This window comes from Penicillium cosmopolitanum, assembly GCF_028827165.1.
Source record: "Penicillium cosmopolitanum strain IBT 29677 chromosome Unknown utg000009l:1.0-9042332.0:1.0-9050551.0, whole genome shotgun sequence".
In the NCBI taxonomy this organism is placed as follows: Eukaryota; Fungi; Ascomycota; class Eurotiomycetes; order Eurotiales; family Aspergillaceae; genus Penicillium; species Penicillium cosmopolitanum.
Window position 1 is genome coordinate 7,820,843 of NW_026622679.1, and position 18,868 is coordinate 7,839,710.

The window sequence follows — 18,868 nt, forward strand, 5'->3', positions numbered from 1 at the left end:
GAAATATTTCAAGGTTTGAAAATAACAATGCCAGTTGAATGATATGATATGTATAAGAATGTGGTATAGAAGAAATTAGTATGTGCAACTGAACTCGTAAAGAGCCCAAAACAACTATATACAGACAGCACCGCTTGAAAGGATATCTAAGATATTTGCAGATTGTCTCACGTCCGTGACCTGCGCGGATCAGTGGCATCCTGACGTCGCCACTCGCGAGACTCCTTCGTCCCCAAGCTTCCCACGCCTCCTTCTTGTCGCCGTTCCCAACCGCCAAGCCGAACAACAAGACAAGTGGCATTGTCTCCTTCCCTAGAGACCTCCGTAGCGAAACCCACCACGTCACGGGCACCTTGCTCGGGGGTCTTGGCCTCTTTGATGATATCCACAATCTCTTGATCCAGGAGTGTGCCGCTGATACCATCCGACATCATGACCAGAAACGAGAATTCAGCGGGGCCCATCTCGATGCGATTGAGCTCTGGCTCCGCGGAGACACCAATACGCTTTGACTGTACATCTCCAAATGCGCGAGTATTTGCGAGTCCACTCATGCGCTCTTCGCCGAAGGAGTCGGTGACAAAGGTCGTAGCATACCGGCGAAGTCGAGCCGCCTCGATAGGCGACGATGGGTGGTGGTTGGAAGAAACCGGTATAGCCTCGCCTGTGTCGGTCGAACACAGCAAGGCTCTTGTGTCACCAACATGGGAGACAAGTAGACTTGACGGGGCAGCGGGATGCCAAAAGGGAGTTGGCGAGGGTGTCGAGATCATGGCAGTAGTTCCTGTACTACCACCCTTGAATCGCGAGCGGCCACCAATCTTGGGACTTCTGGTCAAGCTCGGGCTGTGGAGGATCTCGTCCTCGTTCAAAGGCTTTTCGGCTAGAACAAGATCGTCATCCCGCTTGGCAGCTTGCGCTTTCACAAAATCGAGATCGGCACGCAGAAACGCATACTCTAGGATTTCCTCAATGGAAACTTTCCCATCGGGCGCGGTCTCCGCGTCCACGTCGCTATCGGATCCATAGTAGGAAAACGTTGCGGGCTTGAATCGCTTAAAATAGCCACCAACTAGGCGTCTCCAATTCTGTACAAGACTCTTCTCAAGGTCTCCGATGCGCTTGCGGTTTCCCGCCTGTAAAACTGGCAAGGAATCAACCCCGCCTATCTGCAACTGTTTGTTTCGAAGAATCGAGCTGACTTCAAATTCCGCGGCAGTGTCTTGAATATATTCGTGAAGATTTTCCTTTAGAAATGTACTGCACTCCGACCCGCCATGGCCGTCGAAGATACCAAAGTAGAAGACTTGAGGGTCGCCCGTGGCAGTCTGCGCCCCGCGGGACTCGCGCGGGGGACTCTTAGAGCGTTTTATGGTCAATGATGCTGGAGGGCGTTTCGCAAATGCAGGAACATCAATCACGCCGGCTTGGTATGTATCTTCGTTGGCCGGGCGGGTACCGCGGGCAGTGACGGCACCGTAATGGTGCTTCGCGCTTCGCAGCGGGATTCGGACCACGGTCGTCTCTTCGTCCCACTAGTTGCTGGAACGAGGTCGGGGAGTGCGGGGTTTCGCCGGTATGTGGTATAGATGCTGAACGAGGGAGTTTGTGAAAGGGGGAGGTCGGTCCCCGAGGGTCCGGGTGTAGTGATGATGATGGTAGATAGGTAACGAAGTAGTCGCGGAACTGCGGGCGCTTCTTGAGCGACGGCCGGTCATCGGGAGACGCGGCATCGGAGCTAATCGTTCGACATCTTTGAAGGCGGGTAAATCCTGTTGAATAGCATCTCTGTTAGCTAGCTGTCCACCTAGGCGGAGGCGGCGAGTTCGCTGTATGGATGACTTTTCGAGAGACCCCCGGAGATGGCGGCGCCCCCAGTCAATGTGAAGATTTTACATACTGTAACTGCTGGCCAAGGTCCCGACCCGGCCTGTTACTCGCCTCGCTGATGTGACAATCATGAATGGCCCATTGATCGTGAGAAATTGGGTTGGTGTAGGAGGGATGGGATGTAGCATTCGGGGCGTGGGGGGGGGGACACATTTCGCTGGCCCGAGCTTCGGCAGATAAGGCATCAGCTTCCGGCAGATCCTCTATAGATCTAGCAGGTGCTTCCGCGCAATCAGATGAGATATATCATGCGTTTTTTTATTATTTACTATCGTCTGGTTACTATGTTCTTTATCACGTAGAAATCTATCATGTATTGCAATTTTCATATTGCTAGAGAAGAAGGGGAGGATCTACAGGAAGCCAAAATTGACGGATTTAAAATGAACTGACTTTCCCGTGGCGATGACAGACGGGGGATAAATGATGAATCCTTTCAAACGCCCTCCGGGACCTTCTTTTTGAATTCCAAAGCGTGCTCCTAAAGACAATATCATTCGAGTAGCATGGCTCATCGCAATGGCCGGATGAGAGAAGAACAGAATTAAAGAGAAGAAAAAACACACGAAGTGAATATCGGCACCTACCAGCAGAATCATCCGGAGAGCCTAAAGACAAGACGTCAAGGGAAACTGCATGAGAAAGTGCCAAGTTAGAGTATGTCACAAAACCCACAGTGGTGAGTGGCCATTAGATAGCCTTGGTCCGGGAGAAGAGACTGCTATAAACAGCATCCACGACCGGCTGCGCGGTAATCTGCTTGCCACCAAAGAAACGGCCATTGAGGCCCTTGATGGCGTTCTCTCCGCCTTGAACGCGGTCGAACTTCAGATAAATGTCGCCTTGAGAGTTCGGATCTACCGAGATGTGAACAACATGGCCATATTTTTCTTCGCACTCTTGGCGAACGTCGTCCTCCAATTCCTTCACCCAGGCGTCACCCTCCTCTCTGTGATTATATGTTAATGACTGAAAAGATAAATCAGACACGGGGAGAGAATCAGCTTACTCGGCGGGGTCAAACATGTCACGAAGCATCACGCATCGGCTCGCCATGTTGACATTCACGGGCAATGGTTTCGTCTCGGTCTTGGGTCGAAGTACCTTCTGTTGTTCATCGGCAGAAGGCTCGGGGTCATCTGTACGTGCAAGTTTCCTCATCAACGCGTCCCTACTATAGTTGTTGAAGTTCACACCCGCAACGTCTGTGTCGTCGAGGGCACTGGCGCCGCCAGCCTTCTCGTTTTCTCTGCCACCGGCACGGTCAAAGTTGTTCGAGCCTCCGGCTTGAACGCCGCGTCCGCCATGGCCGGAGAATGAAGAACCCTGGAAATTCGGTTGGCTTGCAGACGTGCTCTGCAATCGGTTCGAGTTCGAATCGGGGGTGAACTTATCGTTGCCAAGGCCAACCCGAATAGCTCGACCAGCAAGATCAAAGCCATTCATCTTTTCCAGGGCATCGCGAGCTTGGTTGGGATCCCGGAACCTACATTGAGGTTAGTGGAATTCGTAATTAAGGACGGCCAATGGGGACTACTTACTGCACAAATGCGTAACCTTTGCTGCGCCCAGTCTCATCCTTCTGCAATTGAACGAATTCGAGTTCGCCAAATGGTTCGAAGACATTCTGGAGATCACTTTCAGTGATGCTGAAATGAACATTACCCACATAGAGTCTATGGAAAGGGGCGGAGTGCGATGGTCCAGAACTGGCATCTGGGTTACGAGCTTGACGGTTCTTCTCCGCCTCGGTCAACTGGGCGATGATAGGAATGCCTAGAAGCTTTTGACCGGTAAGTTGGATCGCAGCGGGCACAGATTCTTCACTCTTGAATTCAACATATCCGACACTAAAAGACAGTTAGCTGGGTACCGGAAATTTTCTAGGTGGAGAGACCAAAACATACCCCTTGGATCGACCGCTAACACGGTCCTTGACGATCTGGGCCTCCTTGACTGGGCCAACCTTCTCGAAAAATGCCATCAGCTCTTTGGTTCTCAAACGAGCGGCGAGTTGTTGCACAAAGATAGTTCGCTTGTCTCGCTCATCCTCGTTGAGCTCTGGGGATTTGCTAGTACCCCGGCGACCAGGGCTAGGGCGGCGACCTTCACGGTCACGGCCACCACCCCGACGTCGTTCTTCATCACGCTCCCGTCGTGAAGGGCGGTAATGACGGTCATCAGGTGAGCGCGAACGGGTGCGAGCGCGTCCTCCGCCACGATAGAAGTCACCACTGGAGCGGTAGTCGTCACCGCCTCGATCCCGGCGAGGGCGGCGTCGATCGCTCTCACGGCTTCTGCTCCTTCTCCGGCTTCTATGGCTTCCGTTAGCACTGCCATGTTCGCTTCGAGGGCTTTTCATGTCCTCATCGCCATCGGCATCTCGGTCCCGGCGACGATCACGGCTGCGGTCTCGGCGTCGGCGTCTGTCACGGGAACGATCACGATCAGGGCGCTCTTGCGTATCGGCCCGAGATCGATCATCGCGGTCGTCTGTCTTAGGGGTTGTATCGGTCGGGGCAGCAGCTGTTGACTCAAGAAGAGCCTCTACGTCGAGTCCGGACATTGTGGAGAGTGTGCCTGTGGCCAAATGCGGTGGAGATTATGGCCGGGGGTAATGAGATAATAGTCACTTGTGACTCGGTCAGATAGCGAAAGCTGGGACGAAAAGGCTTTCTAACCCTTATTCTCAGAATACAAGGCCTGTTCTGTCTGTATGTGTTGCTGATCAACGTCGTAGATGAGGTGTGGGTAGGAGGATCTGTTCCCGGCGCGCGGGAGATCCCAATGTCCATATTCATAATCACGTGATTCAATCTAACTTTTATTCACCGTTGCCACATCCAGCAGGGGCAGCATACATAGTACGTTCAGGTACATTCCAGTATAGATAACACATGTATTGATTGTAGTCTTTTTACTAGTAAAGGTATTGTATTGATTGGTCCATGTTCAATTGAAATAATCTCATAAGCGAGTGTTTTGTTTGTTTTTTAATTATGATTAATAGTTGATGTACACTGATAAGTGATTTGGAGGAAATCTGACTTCCAGTTGGCGGCATAGGCATGCCAACCAAAGTCTCCTATGCATGAAAACCCGTAAAACACATGATCCGGAAACTCCCAAGTTCCAGCATCGAATAATAAAACATGTAGAAATCTCCCGGTAACGTAAGTCAGTCGCCCGAGGTAAGACTCGACGTCAATTCATGAAGAATGAACTAGTGAACCTAGTAATATGGTCAAGCTAGTCGGTTTTTACTGAGCCTTGCTGCCCTTAGCAGCAGGGGCTTCCAATTCAGTACCGAAGACACGATCCCAGAATCGGCTGGTGACACCGAAACCGTTCTCGAAATCAGCGTAATGGTGCTGGAGATGGTACTTCTTCAGTTCCTTGTAGTACAGAGGAAGACTATATAGAGATTAGCATCGAACATAGGACGATTTAGTCGCGATGGGGATTTGAGAGGAAACTCACTTGCGATGGTGGAGGAAGTAGTGAGTCAGATCGTAGCACACGTAACCGAAGACACCGCCACAGTATACCTGTACAGCCGCAAACCAGTTGTAGAAAAAGACAGCATGGGCCAGCTTCCAGAATGGGGCTGCTAGGAGGATAAACAACGTGGGGGGGCATGACCAGCCGGTACTTGTCCATTGGAAGGTAGTGGTGGATACCATGGAGCAGGAAGTGGAGGGTCAGGCCAACGCTGTTGTCGGGAAGCCAACTGAAATATCAAGTTAGCAAGTATTACGGCAGGGGAAATTAAGGGGAATGAAACCTACTTATCGACATGGAAGAGGAAGCGGTGCATCAGATACTCGATCAGAGTCCAGAGGCACACACCTACAATCCAGTAGGCGGTAGCAGCGGAAAAATTACCGAGTCCTGCTGCACCAACCGTTGTACCATAGGCGACCAGCGGCAGCCAGATCATGGGTACAACATACCAAGCGGTCTTGCTGAGGGGCTCCAGGAAGTTGCCAAAGAGGGGCGCAGACTCACCACCCTTGTAGTGGCGGGGTCGGTGAATTTGCTCCAGATAGAACTCTTTAGAGAAGTTGCTGTACCAGAGTTGTGGGAAAAGAGGCTTGCTGAGATCCAAAAACTTGTGCGTCTTGAAGTCCTGGCTGAAATCTGTCTCAACCGACAGATCCTCCTCTTTCGACATGCCGGTAGTACTGTAGACGGGACCAGAGTCCGAAACACCGGCATCCACCGCAGTTGAGGTCGCTTTGCCGGAGGCGCCTACTCCTGAGGAGAGGAAGCCGATCTGGTAGTCTTCGAGGATCTCGTATGCGGCCTCGGAGTGTTCGTGAGAAATTTCATCCTTCATGATCTCCTCCACGTCCTTGCCGGCGTAATCCAGAATCAGATCACCACCGCCGGGGTGGTCTTGAACGAAGTCAGTGACATCGTAAACGTTTCGGCCGATCGCGATATAGCAGGATTTGGCGTTGTTATGCGATGCGACCTCCGCGGCCGTGAAGGCCGGTAGAACTCGGCCGGGCATTTTTTTTTTCTGCTTCTTCTTCTTCTTTCTTGTTTGTTGTCGAGAGCGAACAATCACTAGCGACCGGAGATGGGGCGGGGATGCGCGTAGGAAGAAAAGTCGCGAAAGAGAATCGAAAAGGATGTGAGCGGCGGTGGATGGTGGATGCGGCGTTGAGGGATCGAGAAGTTGATCGTTGATCGCGGAGGGCGGCGGAACCTTGGGAATAAATCACTAGTATTATTAATTATTCAGGGGAGGGCGTGGCGTGACATGTGAAGTTTCCGCCCCGGAAACAAGCACAACAATTGGACAGAGTATATCGTATGGCTTCGGGAGACTGCGAAACCTTGCTGGATTGATTGCTTGGGTCGTAAGATTGAAGATCAGGCCACCGATCCTTTGAAGAGTCACTGGAGAGTAAAAGGACGTAGTTACCAGCATGCATACTTCCTCGGAAGCAGGTGACTGTGAATGTGGCTGTGACTGTACGGACTCGGAGTTACGGAGTTACGGAGTCACAAAGTCAAGGAAATCAATCCACTCTTGGCAGATCCTGTACTCTCCGGGTTACTAGTAGTACTTTGTACTTTACTTTGTACTTTTGTACTATAACCAATACTATATTAGTACTAGCAACTCTCTTTAGCCCTCGACTGCACCTAGAATATCAATCTAAAAAGGCATTCCATACTATGTGTACCCCGTATTGTCTCCCAGTACTGTTAGTACTGTACTGTACTGTATCCCTGGGGTGTGGCTGGCTACTGGCAGCCATCAGAGTACACCTACCCCAGCCTACGAAGTATATAACATTGGGAATTCCTCTGGCCATGAAACCTGGAAGGCACCTGAATTGTTTCATGACATTTCCCCCTTTGTTGGATTCTTACTCTGCGGCCCCAGATGATGCGGGACGCCAACACACAACAGGTGGGCACTCTTCAACTTCATTGGACCTATCGGGTCCAATAGAGAATATCTTTTCTCCCATTCGATGAGATTTCCAACCCAACGGCCCAATGTTTATTGGTGCTCAAGAAGGGACAAATGATCAAGCACTAGCCCTCCTGAAAGAAAAAGCGAAAGAACAACAGGAGTCCTACTTTTGTGGTCGAGTCTCCACCAGGCAGAAATGCACGCATCATATTGGGACACTCTCCGTTCGCGGCAATCCCTCAAGCGACGTCGAGAAAACAAGACATTTTTCCCTCTTGGCTTTCTCCTGAAAATTGTCAGGCATTTGCATCACGCTAGTTCATCTCTAGTGCACACACCCGCCCCGCTGGGGCTCCCGACACTTTGAGCACAAGTCGACTGCACATGTTTTCTCCATTTTCCCCTACGCCTTACAGGATTCCTCTTCACATCCCACGATGTCGACTGTGGATGATGCACCAATCAATCCGATTCTGGATTATATCCAGAAGCTGACCGAGGCCAAGAAGGGTCTACCCTTCGGGCAACCAGTGGCCGTCTTGACTTCCCACACCGTCACCGACTCTGCAACTTTATTCCGCTTGGTCTCCGAAATTGGCCCTCACATCGCCGTTCTCAAAGTTCAAGCGGATGTGATCGACGATTGGTCCGACGAGGTCATTGATCAATTGATATACGCTGCTAAGAAACATGGATTTATCCTCTGGGAAGGCAGCCGTATCCTGAATTCTACCGTCAATCTCATGGGCCGCGGGCGGGCCAACTTAGCAACACGGAAGACTATCGCGGACCTAGCCAAAGGGAGATATGTAAACGGAATCTACAAGCCCGCAAGCTGGGCTAACTTGGCGACTGCATGGGCTCCTGGAGTTGCATTGGACGAGCAGGAACAGGACGTCTTGCTCCCAACCCTGCGGAAGGCAGCTCGGGAAGCTGTCGCGACCACCGTCAAGACCATTGAAACCGAAATTTCGGTCGCTGAGAGCCGCGACTCTCTCGAACAAGAGCAGGCCCCCACATTTTCGCCAAAGGAAAATGGCTGGCATGAGTTCGCCACAGATCTGGGCTGCGCACTGAGGAAGTCATCGACCATTTCCGTTACTGAAAGTGTCACCCAGCAACCTCATGTTGAGACGGATGACGGTCTCCCAGCTCCACCAATTTTAAATCGAGGCATGGCAATCTGTCTTCCAAGTGATGTCGACATGGTATTCACATTGGAATTCCGACAGGGCACAATAGCGGCTGCTTGTGCCAACCAAGATTTTGTGGCGGGTTTGGTGACAAGCGAACCATTATTCTGCGACTATCATGGAAACAATTTGATTGATTTAGCCATCCCGGAGGGAGGCGAGATGTCGGACGAGATGGCGCGCAATCTCCAGGCTTACTCGCCATACTTGGAGCGAAACCATTCCATTGGTTTGTTCTCACTGGTACCTCCTGAATATGCATATGCATTTGATACGGATCTCGTGCATGCCATTCAAGCCGAGTCCTCCCCTGAAAGACAGCCTCACAGTGTCGCCAAATTGGAATATATTGTCGGCAGGGCATTGAAACGACGTGATGCGAATCGCAAAGAAAACGAAGTCAATCAAAAACCCACAAATATCCCCAAGGGCCCCACTGTCCTTCAGTGTCCCGTCGTCATACTGCCTTGATTGTGAAGACCGCTCTGCGGGCTTCCAAGGTTGCCTTTTCTCAAACATCAAATACCTCCTTACCCCCTACTTGACACGTTATTAAGTGAAAACTTGCATATAAACACATTTCATGTCAAATAGAGATTTTGAAGAGCACAAAGGCCGTCTATGTACAAGTCCACTCCTCAACAACCCGAAGTTCTTCGCCAAAGATCGACGGTCGTACCTATAAAAGCCAATAATATTTCACCTTACGTCAAGTAATCTAGCCTAGTCTTCATCAACTTTTCCATCATGGTTCTTTTCCATGGAACGTCGAGTTATGATCGAATAACGTATTTCACTACCGAGTGGCGCACACGGGCGGGCGGCGCACCCCAATACACATAGTAAATGCGATAAATTACAACTTCATATCTCACCGAAAACAAAATATTTTAGAGTCTTGTTAATGATAAATGCTCCAAGGCAGAAAAATAAATTGCTAACAAGGTTAATAAATAAATAGACGTTATGAAATTTGGAGATATATATCCTCGTTGAACTGAATACGTATTTTTTGGTAACCCGATGTATTAGTTATTAGATGAGCTTTAAACTAAAATATTTTAATTATACCACTAAGCGGCACCTATAAACCAAAAATCAAACAGGAATTATATATGGTGGTTGAGAGATGAAGTTGTAATTTATCGCATTTACTATGTGTTTTGGGGTGCGCTGCTCGCCCGTGTGCGCCACTCGGTAGTGAAATACGTTAGATCTCGGAACGCCACGAGGCCTGAAAATGAAGGCCAAAACCGGGCAACCCACCGCCTTCCAAATTAGTCGACATCCATCAAGAAGCGCTTAGTCATAAATATCGAGGACCGACTGTGAGCAACTTCAAGTTGAACTTTACAACCCTTTCTCATGTTTATATTATTTTCCCTGCTTGTTTCAGCGACAATCGCCTGTCATTTATCCTGACATGCTGAATCCTTCTGCTGGGATTTATTTTGCACCGGAGTTGCCCTCAACCATCACAACAAACTCTTAAGGCTGCCTGCATTTTCTTTTGGAGGCTGATCAACTAAATAAAATATCTCGGGGACTAGTCTAAGAAGCGAGAAGCTCGGAGGCGGCAGAAGAAGACACTATATATTCATTCATTCTATCCCTGCTGAAGCACGGGCGTCCTCCCTCTACATGTGCATGCAATCAAGGGCATTTTTCTTAACCGCGGGGTTTGGAATAAACAAATTCATTTTCCAACAGCATGCCTTCTGATTACCCACCTCTGCCGACCCTAAAGGAAGGGAGACTCGAGGGCGGGAATGTTGGAAATGAAAGAATATCAGTGCCAAAAGCTCTTCCAACACGGCAACGTTTACGTGCCAAAGATGCCATCCTTGTTCCGAGAGCACATCGACAGCACCAAATGTGATTTCGCCCAATGGCGATATCATTCTTGAATATGCTGTGATGTCATCTGAAAAAAAGCACTACTGGCAGGTTTCGAGTGAGCAACTCATGACTGGGAGTCCTTACTTCGGAGCGATGTTGGACTCTGAAAAGTTCCTGGAGGGTAGATTACTTGCGCAGCAGAGGCAAGCCCTGATAGACGGCGCGGCAGATAGCTCTTCGAGAATTTTAAGCGTCTCATCACTCGCCAAGTTGCCTATTGTGGAGATCCCTTGCAGCGCGAAGTCCGAACTATGCGGTGTTGAGGCGATCCAGCTGTTCCTCAAGATTCTGTGCCTAGATTCCTCGGACACAGAGGCACAAGATGTCTTCTACGATGGCTTGACAGCACAATCATCTTCCATTGTTGCCAAGCTGATTGACATTTCTGAGTGGTTCAATTCTACAAGTCCTATTCAAAAGGCTCTACAGACAGCTCAGTACAGAGGCGGCGGCAAGTCGAAACCTGGAGTCAGCATGAAAGTTTTCACATTGGATATGTTGAAGTTAAAGGAAAGACGCATCCGAGAGATGATCTTTATTTCGGCATCTATTGGTTTAAATGATATCCTAAAAGCAATGACGCATACTCTGGTTCTAGTAGGCTCAAGATACTGGCAGCAAGGACCAGAAAGGCCGATGACAGATGGTTATTTGAGTTGGAAATACCTTCCCAATGGCCTTGAAGGTATGTTGTATTCCTACTCTAGTTGGCCAAGGAGCGGCTCACTAACACAGTAATACCCCAGAGGAAATATACCACAGGCGACAGTGTGTTATGAACACATTAACTGATCTACAGGCTCACTTTCTTCGTGCTTATGGTGGACTTGAAAGAGATGAGTCAAATGCTAAGCCAAATACGCCGGGTGTGGCATTTTCTTCGAGTATTCGAAACCCCGAACTGCAGTGCCGGAATGGACTCGACAATGGCGCGCAGTGTGACATCTTTCACCTCGGTCAAATGACACGCTTTTTTGCACTACGCACGAAGACTATATTTTTGGGATCCACGCTTGTCGATCCCAACTTTAACAACGAGGATTCTGGCGAGGAATCACCCGATCAATATAATGGCCCCGATGAACATGGTGACTCCGAAGAGCCCCAGTTTGCCATAAACCAGGTCATAGCCGGAATCAAACAATACCCCGACTATCAAATTGACACCAACCATGTCGGTTGTGGTATTCGGCGTCGGATATTGCCGATTTTGGACGGCATCGAGAAGTTCATCGCCGATAGTCGGGGTCTACTAGGAATTCAAGCAAGCTTGTGGGAGCTACCAGAAACTCGGATGGTGAGTGCATGGTCTGGAAAAGGGGGACCAAAGGACCACACGGTTGAGATTCGCTTTGCAAAGATCACCAAGATCGACATACCATCCTATGGTCCATTGAAACACTTCACCTCCCCCGAAGACCAAGCACGCTTTATGTTTACTGCGGCGAAATATAAGTGGGAAGCATAGTCTATAACCAGACGCATTATGTTATGCAACCTTGCGGGCCTCTCAGCAGCTTCAATCTCAAGATGTTTGATGCCACGTCATAATAACTACGATTTGCTATGACGAAAGTATTCAAAAAGTAAGACCGGTCTGGACCTGGACCCTGGAATCCTTTAAGGCTTAGTTCCGAACAGCTAGCCCGATGGAGATGGAATCCAGGGTACCGTATTTATGGGACGATAGTAGCCAACAGAGATACCCAACACCTGGGACGCGAAATAGTATGCATATCGAGTGCAGGGGAGGGGTAGGATAGGGCTTGGACTGCAGCTTTATGATATATTGGGCTGTGTAAGTAGAATTGGAACTAGACGGGGGCCACGGAGGTCATTAGAAGCAGAGAGCGAATTGCGAGCAATAGGAAATCGGCTACTTGTTAAGGATTGGAATAATACTAGTAGTACAAACGGCATTTATCCAGATATCGATGTAGAGTTCTCTCTACCTTGAATTTCTATGGTGTTGTATGGTTTATAATTTGATCGGCCAAACAATCAATCTCAAACAAACAAACCAAGCACATGGGCTGACAGTCTGATACTCCTCTGCCTGACTTGACATCAAAAACATCCCTTCTCAGACATCTATTATTTATTCAAATGGTACTTTTGTGTCCAATAACCACGGGAGCCTCTCAACATATAGGATCTCCCCAGAAGTAGCCCAAGTCAAGATCTAGATTTGGTCCTGTTGGTGGGAAAAAGGAGCCGGTAATCTGGCCAGTCGCTGGGTCATAAGGGAAGTAGTCATCGTAAGAGCTTCGACTGGAGCTTGACTTATCAGGCTTAATGAACGGATCCATTAGGTCCGGTGGCTCTATTTTGTAAGGCGCCGACATCCCGGGTGTGGTGCCCGAATGATCCATCGGCGAGCAAGCGATAGAGTCCATATCTGCAGCGATACTGTCGATTGCATTTGTTGAAGGCAGTACAGTAGACGGATTAAACGAAAGGTTATCCATAGCCGAATCATCCGCGACAAGTGCGGCCGTGTCGAGCTCTGGGGCATCGAGAAGGGAGGATGAAGATGAATCCTCATTTTCAGATAGATCAGAGATACTGATACCGAACTGAGGTGCAAGGCGGCGTAAAAATCCATCGCAGAGTCTCCATGCACGCTCACATGCGGCATTTGTCATAGACAAGGTGTATAGCCAGTCAAGTGCTTTCTTGGCTGCTTTGGAGACCATCGCTGCCTTTTCGGGAACATGTTGGGCTTGGAATGCAAGCTCCAATAATAGGACAGTCGTGGATTGCATGAGGTAGTGAAGTGTACACCACCACGGGGATATCCGATGCAGGAGCGCGGCATCTGGAGAATCCGGGAACAATGTCAACATGTGGCATGCTGACTCGACACACTCCGCGGCCGTCTTGCTGCAGAACTCATAGGTTCGATCGCCATCTGAATGTGAGCTATCAAGTCGACACAGACATGGGCGTGTCATGCCAATCTTTGTGCTGTAGAAGAGAAAAGCAAGTCCCATTCGCTGTCCTAGAGGGCATTGCGAAGTCTGCGTAGAAGTAAAGTCGTAGGATGGTGGAAGGTTCATGAACCAAGAGTCAATATCAAGCATCAAGCTTTGGATGACAAACTCGGTACTTGCCCACGGGGCTTGCAATGCCTCTGGGCTGTAAAGCTTGACGGTCATTCTTTTGGCAATAGTTGTAAGCGATGTCAACTGCAAGAAGTATAGTGACATGCATGGTGCAAGACTCTTCAAGTATTCAGCTCGACTCATTTTTGTATCAGAATCAATGCCTTCATCCGTTGTGTCTGAATCAGCAGCCGAATCGAGTCTGGCTGCGCTATTGTTCAAGGTCATCTGCTCCAGGGGGCTGAAGGTACTTCGTCCGGCGGTACTGATTAAAAGAGATACTTCGTCTTTCTGAAAGTCGCTTTCATCAAACGGCACGGGAAGGGGTGTAGTGCAAGAACTGTCGACGATGCAGGATGGTCGACCAGTCATGACAGTCAGAAGATGCTCAACCGTATACAATGACCACCAGACACGGTATCTGATCTCTTTCGAGGTATTCGAAGTACAGGATCCGACATTGCGAAGGTGGAGACCAAGAGCCAATGCACCTCGGACCGCACTGCCAGAAAGTTTCCAAGCCCTATTGAAAGTCGTCATATCAGTAACTGATCCAGAAGAATATTGATGCCTCAAGAGCTCACATACCTATTGATATGGCCGGAAGAGATCATATAGAAGCAGGTAAGTCCTTCGACCTGCAGTTGCTGGAGATCGGGATGATGTAACAACTGATCTTCCAGGCTAAGCATCCTGGCTCGTGAAAAGTAAACCTGGTGGTTATCCTCTTCGTCATTCAAGCCTGCGCTGGTCAAATGTTCGTATTTTGCAGCTATTGCAAAAATAAGATTGAGTATGGCTAGCCATTTACTCCCAGGCTTTAAAGATGGCTGGCTGAAGTATGCCTGAAACTGGGAGACAAATGTGGAAATCCCGATGATTGGAAAAGATGGATGAATTGAGGCCAGATAGGAGTTTAACAGCTTCGTTGCCGTTTCTTTCGGGGGCACGACACTGGAATCGACTTTATCTGCATTGGGAATTTCCAAATCGTCAAGGTAGTAATTCAAGGACGCAACCAGTGAATCACTCGTATTTTCGGGGCGTGGAGTCATCGTAGGAGATGGTAAAGCATTCTCGTCATCTGCGTTCTCGTTGTTGCACGGCCACTCCTCGTTCTCGTTGTTGACTTCTTTGCTAAGCCTTTGCAGCCAAGTGATCTCAGAGCTTTTCCCCATAAATCCAGTCGAGCGAGCTACTTCATCTCTATTGAAGTCCTCTTTTGTATGGTCGACAAGATCGAGAGGTGTATCTGAGGAGGGGTGTGAAGGAGATGGTTCAGAATTCAACGTCCTTTTCTCCGGTAGCATTGGCATCGCCGTCCAATGCTAACTCAGGAGCGGAGTCCTATTCTAACTCAGAGATGATTTCTTTTAGTGGAGATGAGTCGGGTTCCATACCACTGCCAGGGCGATGTTCACGAGTTGTTCGTCGGAGACACCAAATCGATTGCTCAGCTTGCTGATGACATCTTCGTACGCCTGTACCTTTGCGGACAGGCTTGCTAGTTGACTTTCAATTTTCAATTTTCAGTCAATATTTGCATCAGTTGTATATATAACAAGAGCAATGGCCTCACCGTTTCGATTTCTCTCTTTTACCATCAGTATAGCAGCAGATAATACCTGCCTCTCGGCAATTCCGGCACCCCGACTTGTCTCCAGTACACTTTGTCTTTCTCTGTCGACAGGATTCGCATGCTCGGCGTACGTGACGGCGATGAAATCTTCCGGGAGACGTGAATGCAGACTCGGCACCTTCAGCAAGACGTGGAATAGCCATTTTCTTGGTACCTAGTTCAGACTCAGTCCTCTGAAGAGATGGCATAGAGTTATCCTGAAAGATATAGTATATTAGATGAACCATGTATAATTCAAGTTTGTATGATGAGACCTCATGCATACCACACTGGATAACAGACTGCATGTTTCTGCATCAGCACATGACAACTTGAACAAGCTTTGCTGCTCAGTCCACGATGGAAAGTGGATATTGCTCATGGCGAGATTTGTATAATAGTTTCCTTTCTTGAATGAGTCTTCGATTGGGTCGATAAGAATTAGTGAACATTTATCAGAAGTCATGAGCAATTTGTGTAAATGTTTGAATTACCTTCAGTGCTCTATGGTGATTTGTTCAAACCTGATGCGTCGATCATCAGTGTTTAACAAAACCAAGATGGAATGAGACGAAAGGGAGGCATCGGAGGTTTATGGGCATTTAAGAACTTGACCTATGAAAAAGGTGGAATATTGCGTGCGAAGAAACCAGTAACCAGCAACCAGCAACTCAATATACAAAATATTTGGGTCATCACACGCATGGTAACCTAAATTACTGTCCGGCAGATATCCGGCAATGACGATGCACCGAAAGAAAGGTGACAAGCCCGTGGGAAAATGGCCACCAAGATGAAGTTCAGGCCCAGTCCCTCTACAAAATAGATTCGCCTCTTGGAGCTCCAGAGGCTGTTGAGGCAAATTTGGAATCTTTCGGTGAGGGAATTTCCTCTTCTACACCTCTGATTGAATGCTTCGATTTGCCATCAACCACATATCGACGGCGCTGCTTTAGATTCCGCTTGGTCACACCCAAACGATTGCCATACCCATAAATAAAAGCCCCAAGATATATCAGATCCTTTTCGCGGCTGCTGCTTCGGCTGTACGAACCGATAGGTTACAGGCCCCGATAAACGCCTAGGTAAGCGGGATTGTTCATTCTGGGGAGACCGAGGGCTGGGAATCGGACTCTCCGATGCCAGCAGTACCCCAAACCGGATGAAACTCAATCTGTCGAGACCGGTAAACCGTTGTGATAATGTACCCCATATCCAAAGCTAGACAATGGGCATAATGGCCCAGGCCTGGGTTGCAATGTAAACATGACGCTAGGAAGTGGTGGCGCATAATAAGCGGCTGTCCCTGGTTGCTTTGAAGAGCCAAAGGGTTGACATCCATGGATGGGAAGTGAGGTACGAAAAGCTTGACGGAACTTACAAGCCAGGCTTGTTAATGCCGGCGCTACTGCGACTCTTCTGACCGCTTACATACTGAAGTCACGTCTGAAGTCTATAATTCTGACGTCGTGACCAAGGGCAGACATATTACGCGCAGATGATTAGAATGGGCATCACAGCCGGCATTCACTTTTGTTGGCAGACATTGTGAGAGGGTAGTTGAATTACCAGGCAAAGGTGCATTAAGTCATGGTAAGGTCTAGTCATTTTGTGTCAATTTTGAGTAAAGTTAGAGACACGGTCCTGGAAAAGGATGTGAAAAGGCAATCAGATAACAAGGGGCTTAGAACACGGTCTTGAAAGTAAAGGTACCAGGGGAGAAAAGGGCCACTGTCCGAACATCATTAAGTAACAAACTCTATACAATCCGACTCTTGGATCACTGAATAAGGAAGTTCTCCGCAACGCTGCGAACATCCTTGGAGTAGGCAGTGCTTTCCCCTTCCATCTCCAAGAGAGCGACATCCAGGACGTCCACATCTACGAAAGGCTGGGACTTGGTAAAGCGGACGCTCATGGGGAAGAAGACGTCTTCATCGGCATCGGTAGATTCGAATTCGAAACTGCCGGAGGGGTTCGCTTCGTCAACCGCACCAAGGTTCCAGTCAAGGCTATCACCCGAGACTTCGTAGACAGCATCGAAGCTAGAAACAGCAGGCTCGGTTTCACCGTAAGGAATTGTGACAACAACATCTTGTAGACTGTCCGAGCCGGTAAGCTCGTATTCAACCGTCACGGTGGTAGAGTCAGAGCCCTTGTTCACCCATACTGTGAAAGTAATGGGGAGAACTTCGGCGTTATCAGCCGAGCTAGCAACGCGCCATCGCAGAACACCAATTGCATTGTTTGCGGGAAATCTTTTAGAAGTGTCCTTCAGTTGAATGGTGGAAGAGCTAGTGAAAAGGGCCTTGTCGACATTGGGGTGGGTCCGGAACTGGGCGCCATGAGTCGGGTTGGCTTTAAGATCAAGACGGAGCTTTGTGAAGGATGGGTCGGTGATGCGGAGTTGAAGGTCACCCTTGACTTCGAATGACTTCAAGGCACCTTCTCGGGTGAGCGTGGCGGAAATGGTCTCGGCGATGGTAATATTGACTGGCTCTCGGTCCACGGCGAGAGATTCGCGAGCGGAGGGGACTTCTGGCACGGGCGTCGAAACCTCTGAGCCCACCAGTGGGCTGGATTCCTCGACTTCAGGGCCCAGATCACCTCGGACCTTCTCGTAGATATCAGTTGCCTTGGATTTCTTGCCCAACTGCATACCCTTGCCGCGAGACGGGAGAGGCCTAATAAATTCGCATGTTAGAAACCGTACATATCACAACAGCCAAAGCTACATCCAGGGTTGACATACTTGGCAAATGTCTTCTTCTTCTCTGCCTCGTAGGAATCGTATGTGTCGGGCACGGCGGGGCGTGTGGGAGGTGTGTAGACGGGGTAGTTTGGCGCCCTTGGGGCAGCGGCGCGACCTGTGCGAGCAGCCTCTTTGCGCTGCATTTCCAATTGCTTGGCCTTCCTCTTGCGCTCCTCGCTAGCCTCCAACTCTTTGTTCTGTCGAGACAGGTTAGCACTGACGTAGCCCCGCAGTCTGTCTCAAGACATACCCGCTCGATGATCTCCTGGATTCTCTCCTCGTGACTCTCCATTTCGAGGAATGTCTTGATCTGAGAGAGCGAAAGGTTCTCCCGATAGCCCTGTGTCACTAATTCATCGAATGCGCTCAGCAGCTCGAAGGCATTGCGCAGAATCTCCCGCTCGTCCAGACTCTTGCAAATGCTAGTGGTCACTTGAGCAAACAGGTGAAGACTGTCGATATCTTGTAGGATGTTCGATTGACGGTTGGTGATCAAGACGATGTACAGCTCGTCCAATGGCTGGTAGACGAATCGGACATTGTCCTGCTCCACGGTGGTGTGCTGGGTCCCCGAATCCGCAAGCTTGGGGAAAGAAGCCAGAAGGGCTTCAATGCGCGAGCGGGAGATCTCGCGGAATTGGCGCGAGAGGACCGCTTTGCCTCCGCGAGTGCATATCGATGCTGCGAGAACGACCTGTTGTGGGAAGGCGAGTATTAGTATGGGTTCCCACGAATAGCGTGTCGTGTCAAGGAGGGAGCGTCGATCCTACCATTGCGAAAGAAAGTAGATATTCAAAGAACAGTGATGTGAGCGAGTATCAAGGGTGCGGTTGTGCCAGCTGTCTCTTTCTCTGTGGAATAAAGCGCAGCCTTGATGAAGAGAACCCCTTGGTGATGTTGACGGACGAGTTGCGGGCAGCTACGCTACTCTGTTCTCTTCGGCTTGGCCCGTGCGCCTCCCTTTTTCGCTTAGTCCGG

The 18,868-nt window shown here is 49.3% G+C and overlaps 7 protein-coding genes across 7 annotated transcripts; 2 read left to right on the plus strand and 5 right to left on the minus strand.

Moving 5' to 3' along the window:
• Positions 1-167: 167 nt before the first annotated feature.
• On the minus strand, positions 168-2,018 carry ptcA (type 2C protein phosphatase PTC6; the record flags this gene model as incomplete). Its single annotated transcript, XM_056635650.1, has 3 exons — positions 168-1,487; positions 1,537-1,772; positions 1,901-2,018. The coding sequence occupies 3 exons, from the start codon at positions 2,016-2,018 to the stop codon at positions 168-170; spliced, it is 1,674 nt and encodes a 557-aa protein (XP_056486270.1).
• Positions 2,019-2,580: 562 nt separating this feature from the next.
• N7509_011014 (putative RNA splicing factor (Pad-1)) lies at positions 2,581-4,456 on the minus strand (the record flags this gene model as incomplete). The annotated part of the gene is made up of 4 exons (XM_056635651.1): positions 2,581-2,839; positions 2,900-3,376; positions 3,432-3,740; positions 3,798-4,456. The coding sequence occupies 4 exons, from the start codon at positions 4,454-4,456 to the stop codon at positions 2,581-2,583; spliced, it is 1,704 nt and encodes a 567-aa protein (XP_056486271.1).
• A 694-nt stretch (positions 4,457-5,150) lies between these two features.
• N7509_011015 (fatty acid alpha-hydroxylase) lies at positions 5,151-6,406 on the minus strand (the record flags this gene model as incomplete). The annotated part of the gene is given in 4 exon segments (XM_056635652.1): positions 5,151-5,304; positions 5,371-5,438; positions 5,455-5,620; positions 5,679-6,406. The coding sequence occupies 4 exon segments, from the start codon at positions 6,404-6,406 to the stop codon at positions 5,151-5,153; spliced, it is 1,116 nt and encodes a 371-aa protein (XP_056486272.1).
• A 1,355-nt stretch (positions 6,407-7,761) lies between these two features.
• N7509_011016 (uncharacterized protein) lies at positions 7,762-8,988 on the plus strand (the record flags this gene model as incomplete). Its single annotated transcript, XM_056635653.1, has 1 exon — positions 7,762-8,988. The coding sequence occupies one exon, from the start codon at positions 7,762-7,764 to the stop codon at positions 8,986-8,988; it is 1,227 nt and encodes a 408-aa protein (XP_056486273.1).
• A 1,365-nt stretch (positions 8,989-10,353) lies between these two features.
• On the plus strand, positions 10,354-11,884 carry N7509_011017 (uncharacterized protein; the record flags this gene model as incomplete). Its single annotated transcript, XM_056635654.1, has 2 exons — positions 10,354-11,101; positions 11,163-11,884. Coding segments are annotated over 2 exons (1,470 nt in total), but the record flags the coding sequence as incomplete, so codon positions are not given.
• A 673-nt stretch (positions 11,885-12,557) lies between these two features.
• On the minus strand, positions 12,558-15,520 carry N7509_011018 (CeGAL family transcription factor; the record flags this gene model as incomplete). The annotated part of the gene is made up of 5 exons (XM_056635655.1): positions 12,558-14,043; positions 14,109-14,848; positions 14,921-15,032; positions 15,100-15,356; positions 15,425-15,520. 5 exons carry the CDS (start codon positions 15,518-15,520, stop codon positions 12,558-12,560), a joined length of 2,691 nt encoding a protein of 896 aa, XP_056486275.1.
• Positions 15,521-16,918: 1,398 nt separating this feature from the next.
• On the minus strand, positions 16,919-18,663 carry N7509_011019 (coatomer subunit delta; the record flags this gene model as incomplete). Its single annotated transcript, XM_056635656.1, has 4 exons — positions 16,919-17,822; positions 17,891-18,087; positions 18,141-18,584; positions 18,661-18,663. 4 exons carry the CDS (start codon positions 18,661-18,663, stop codon positions 16,919-16,921), a joined length of 1,548 nt encoding a protein of 515 aa, XP_056486276.1.
• Between the last annotated feature and the right edge of the window lie 205 nt (positions 18,664-18,868).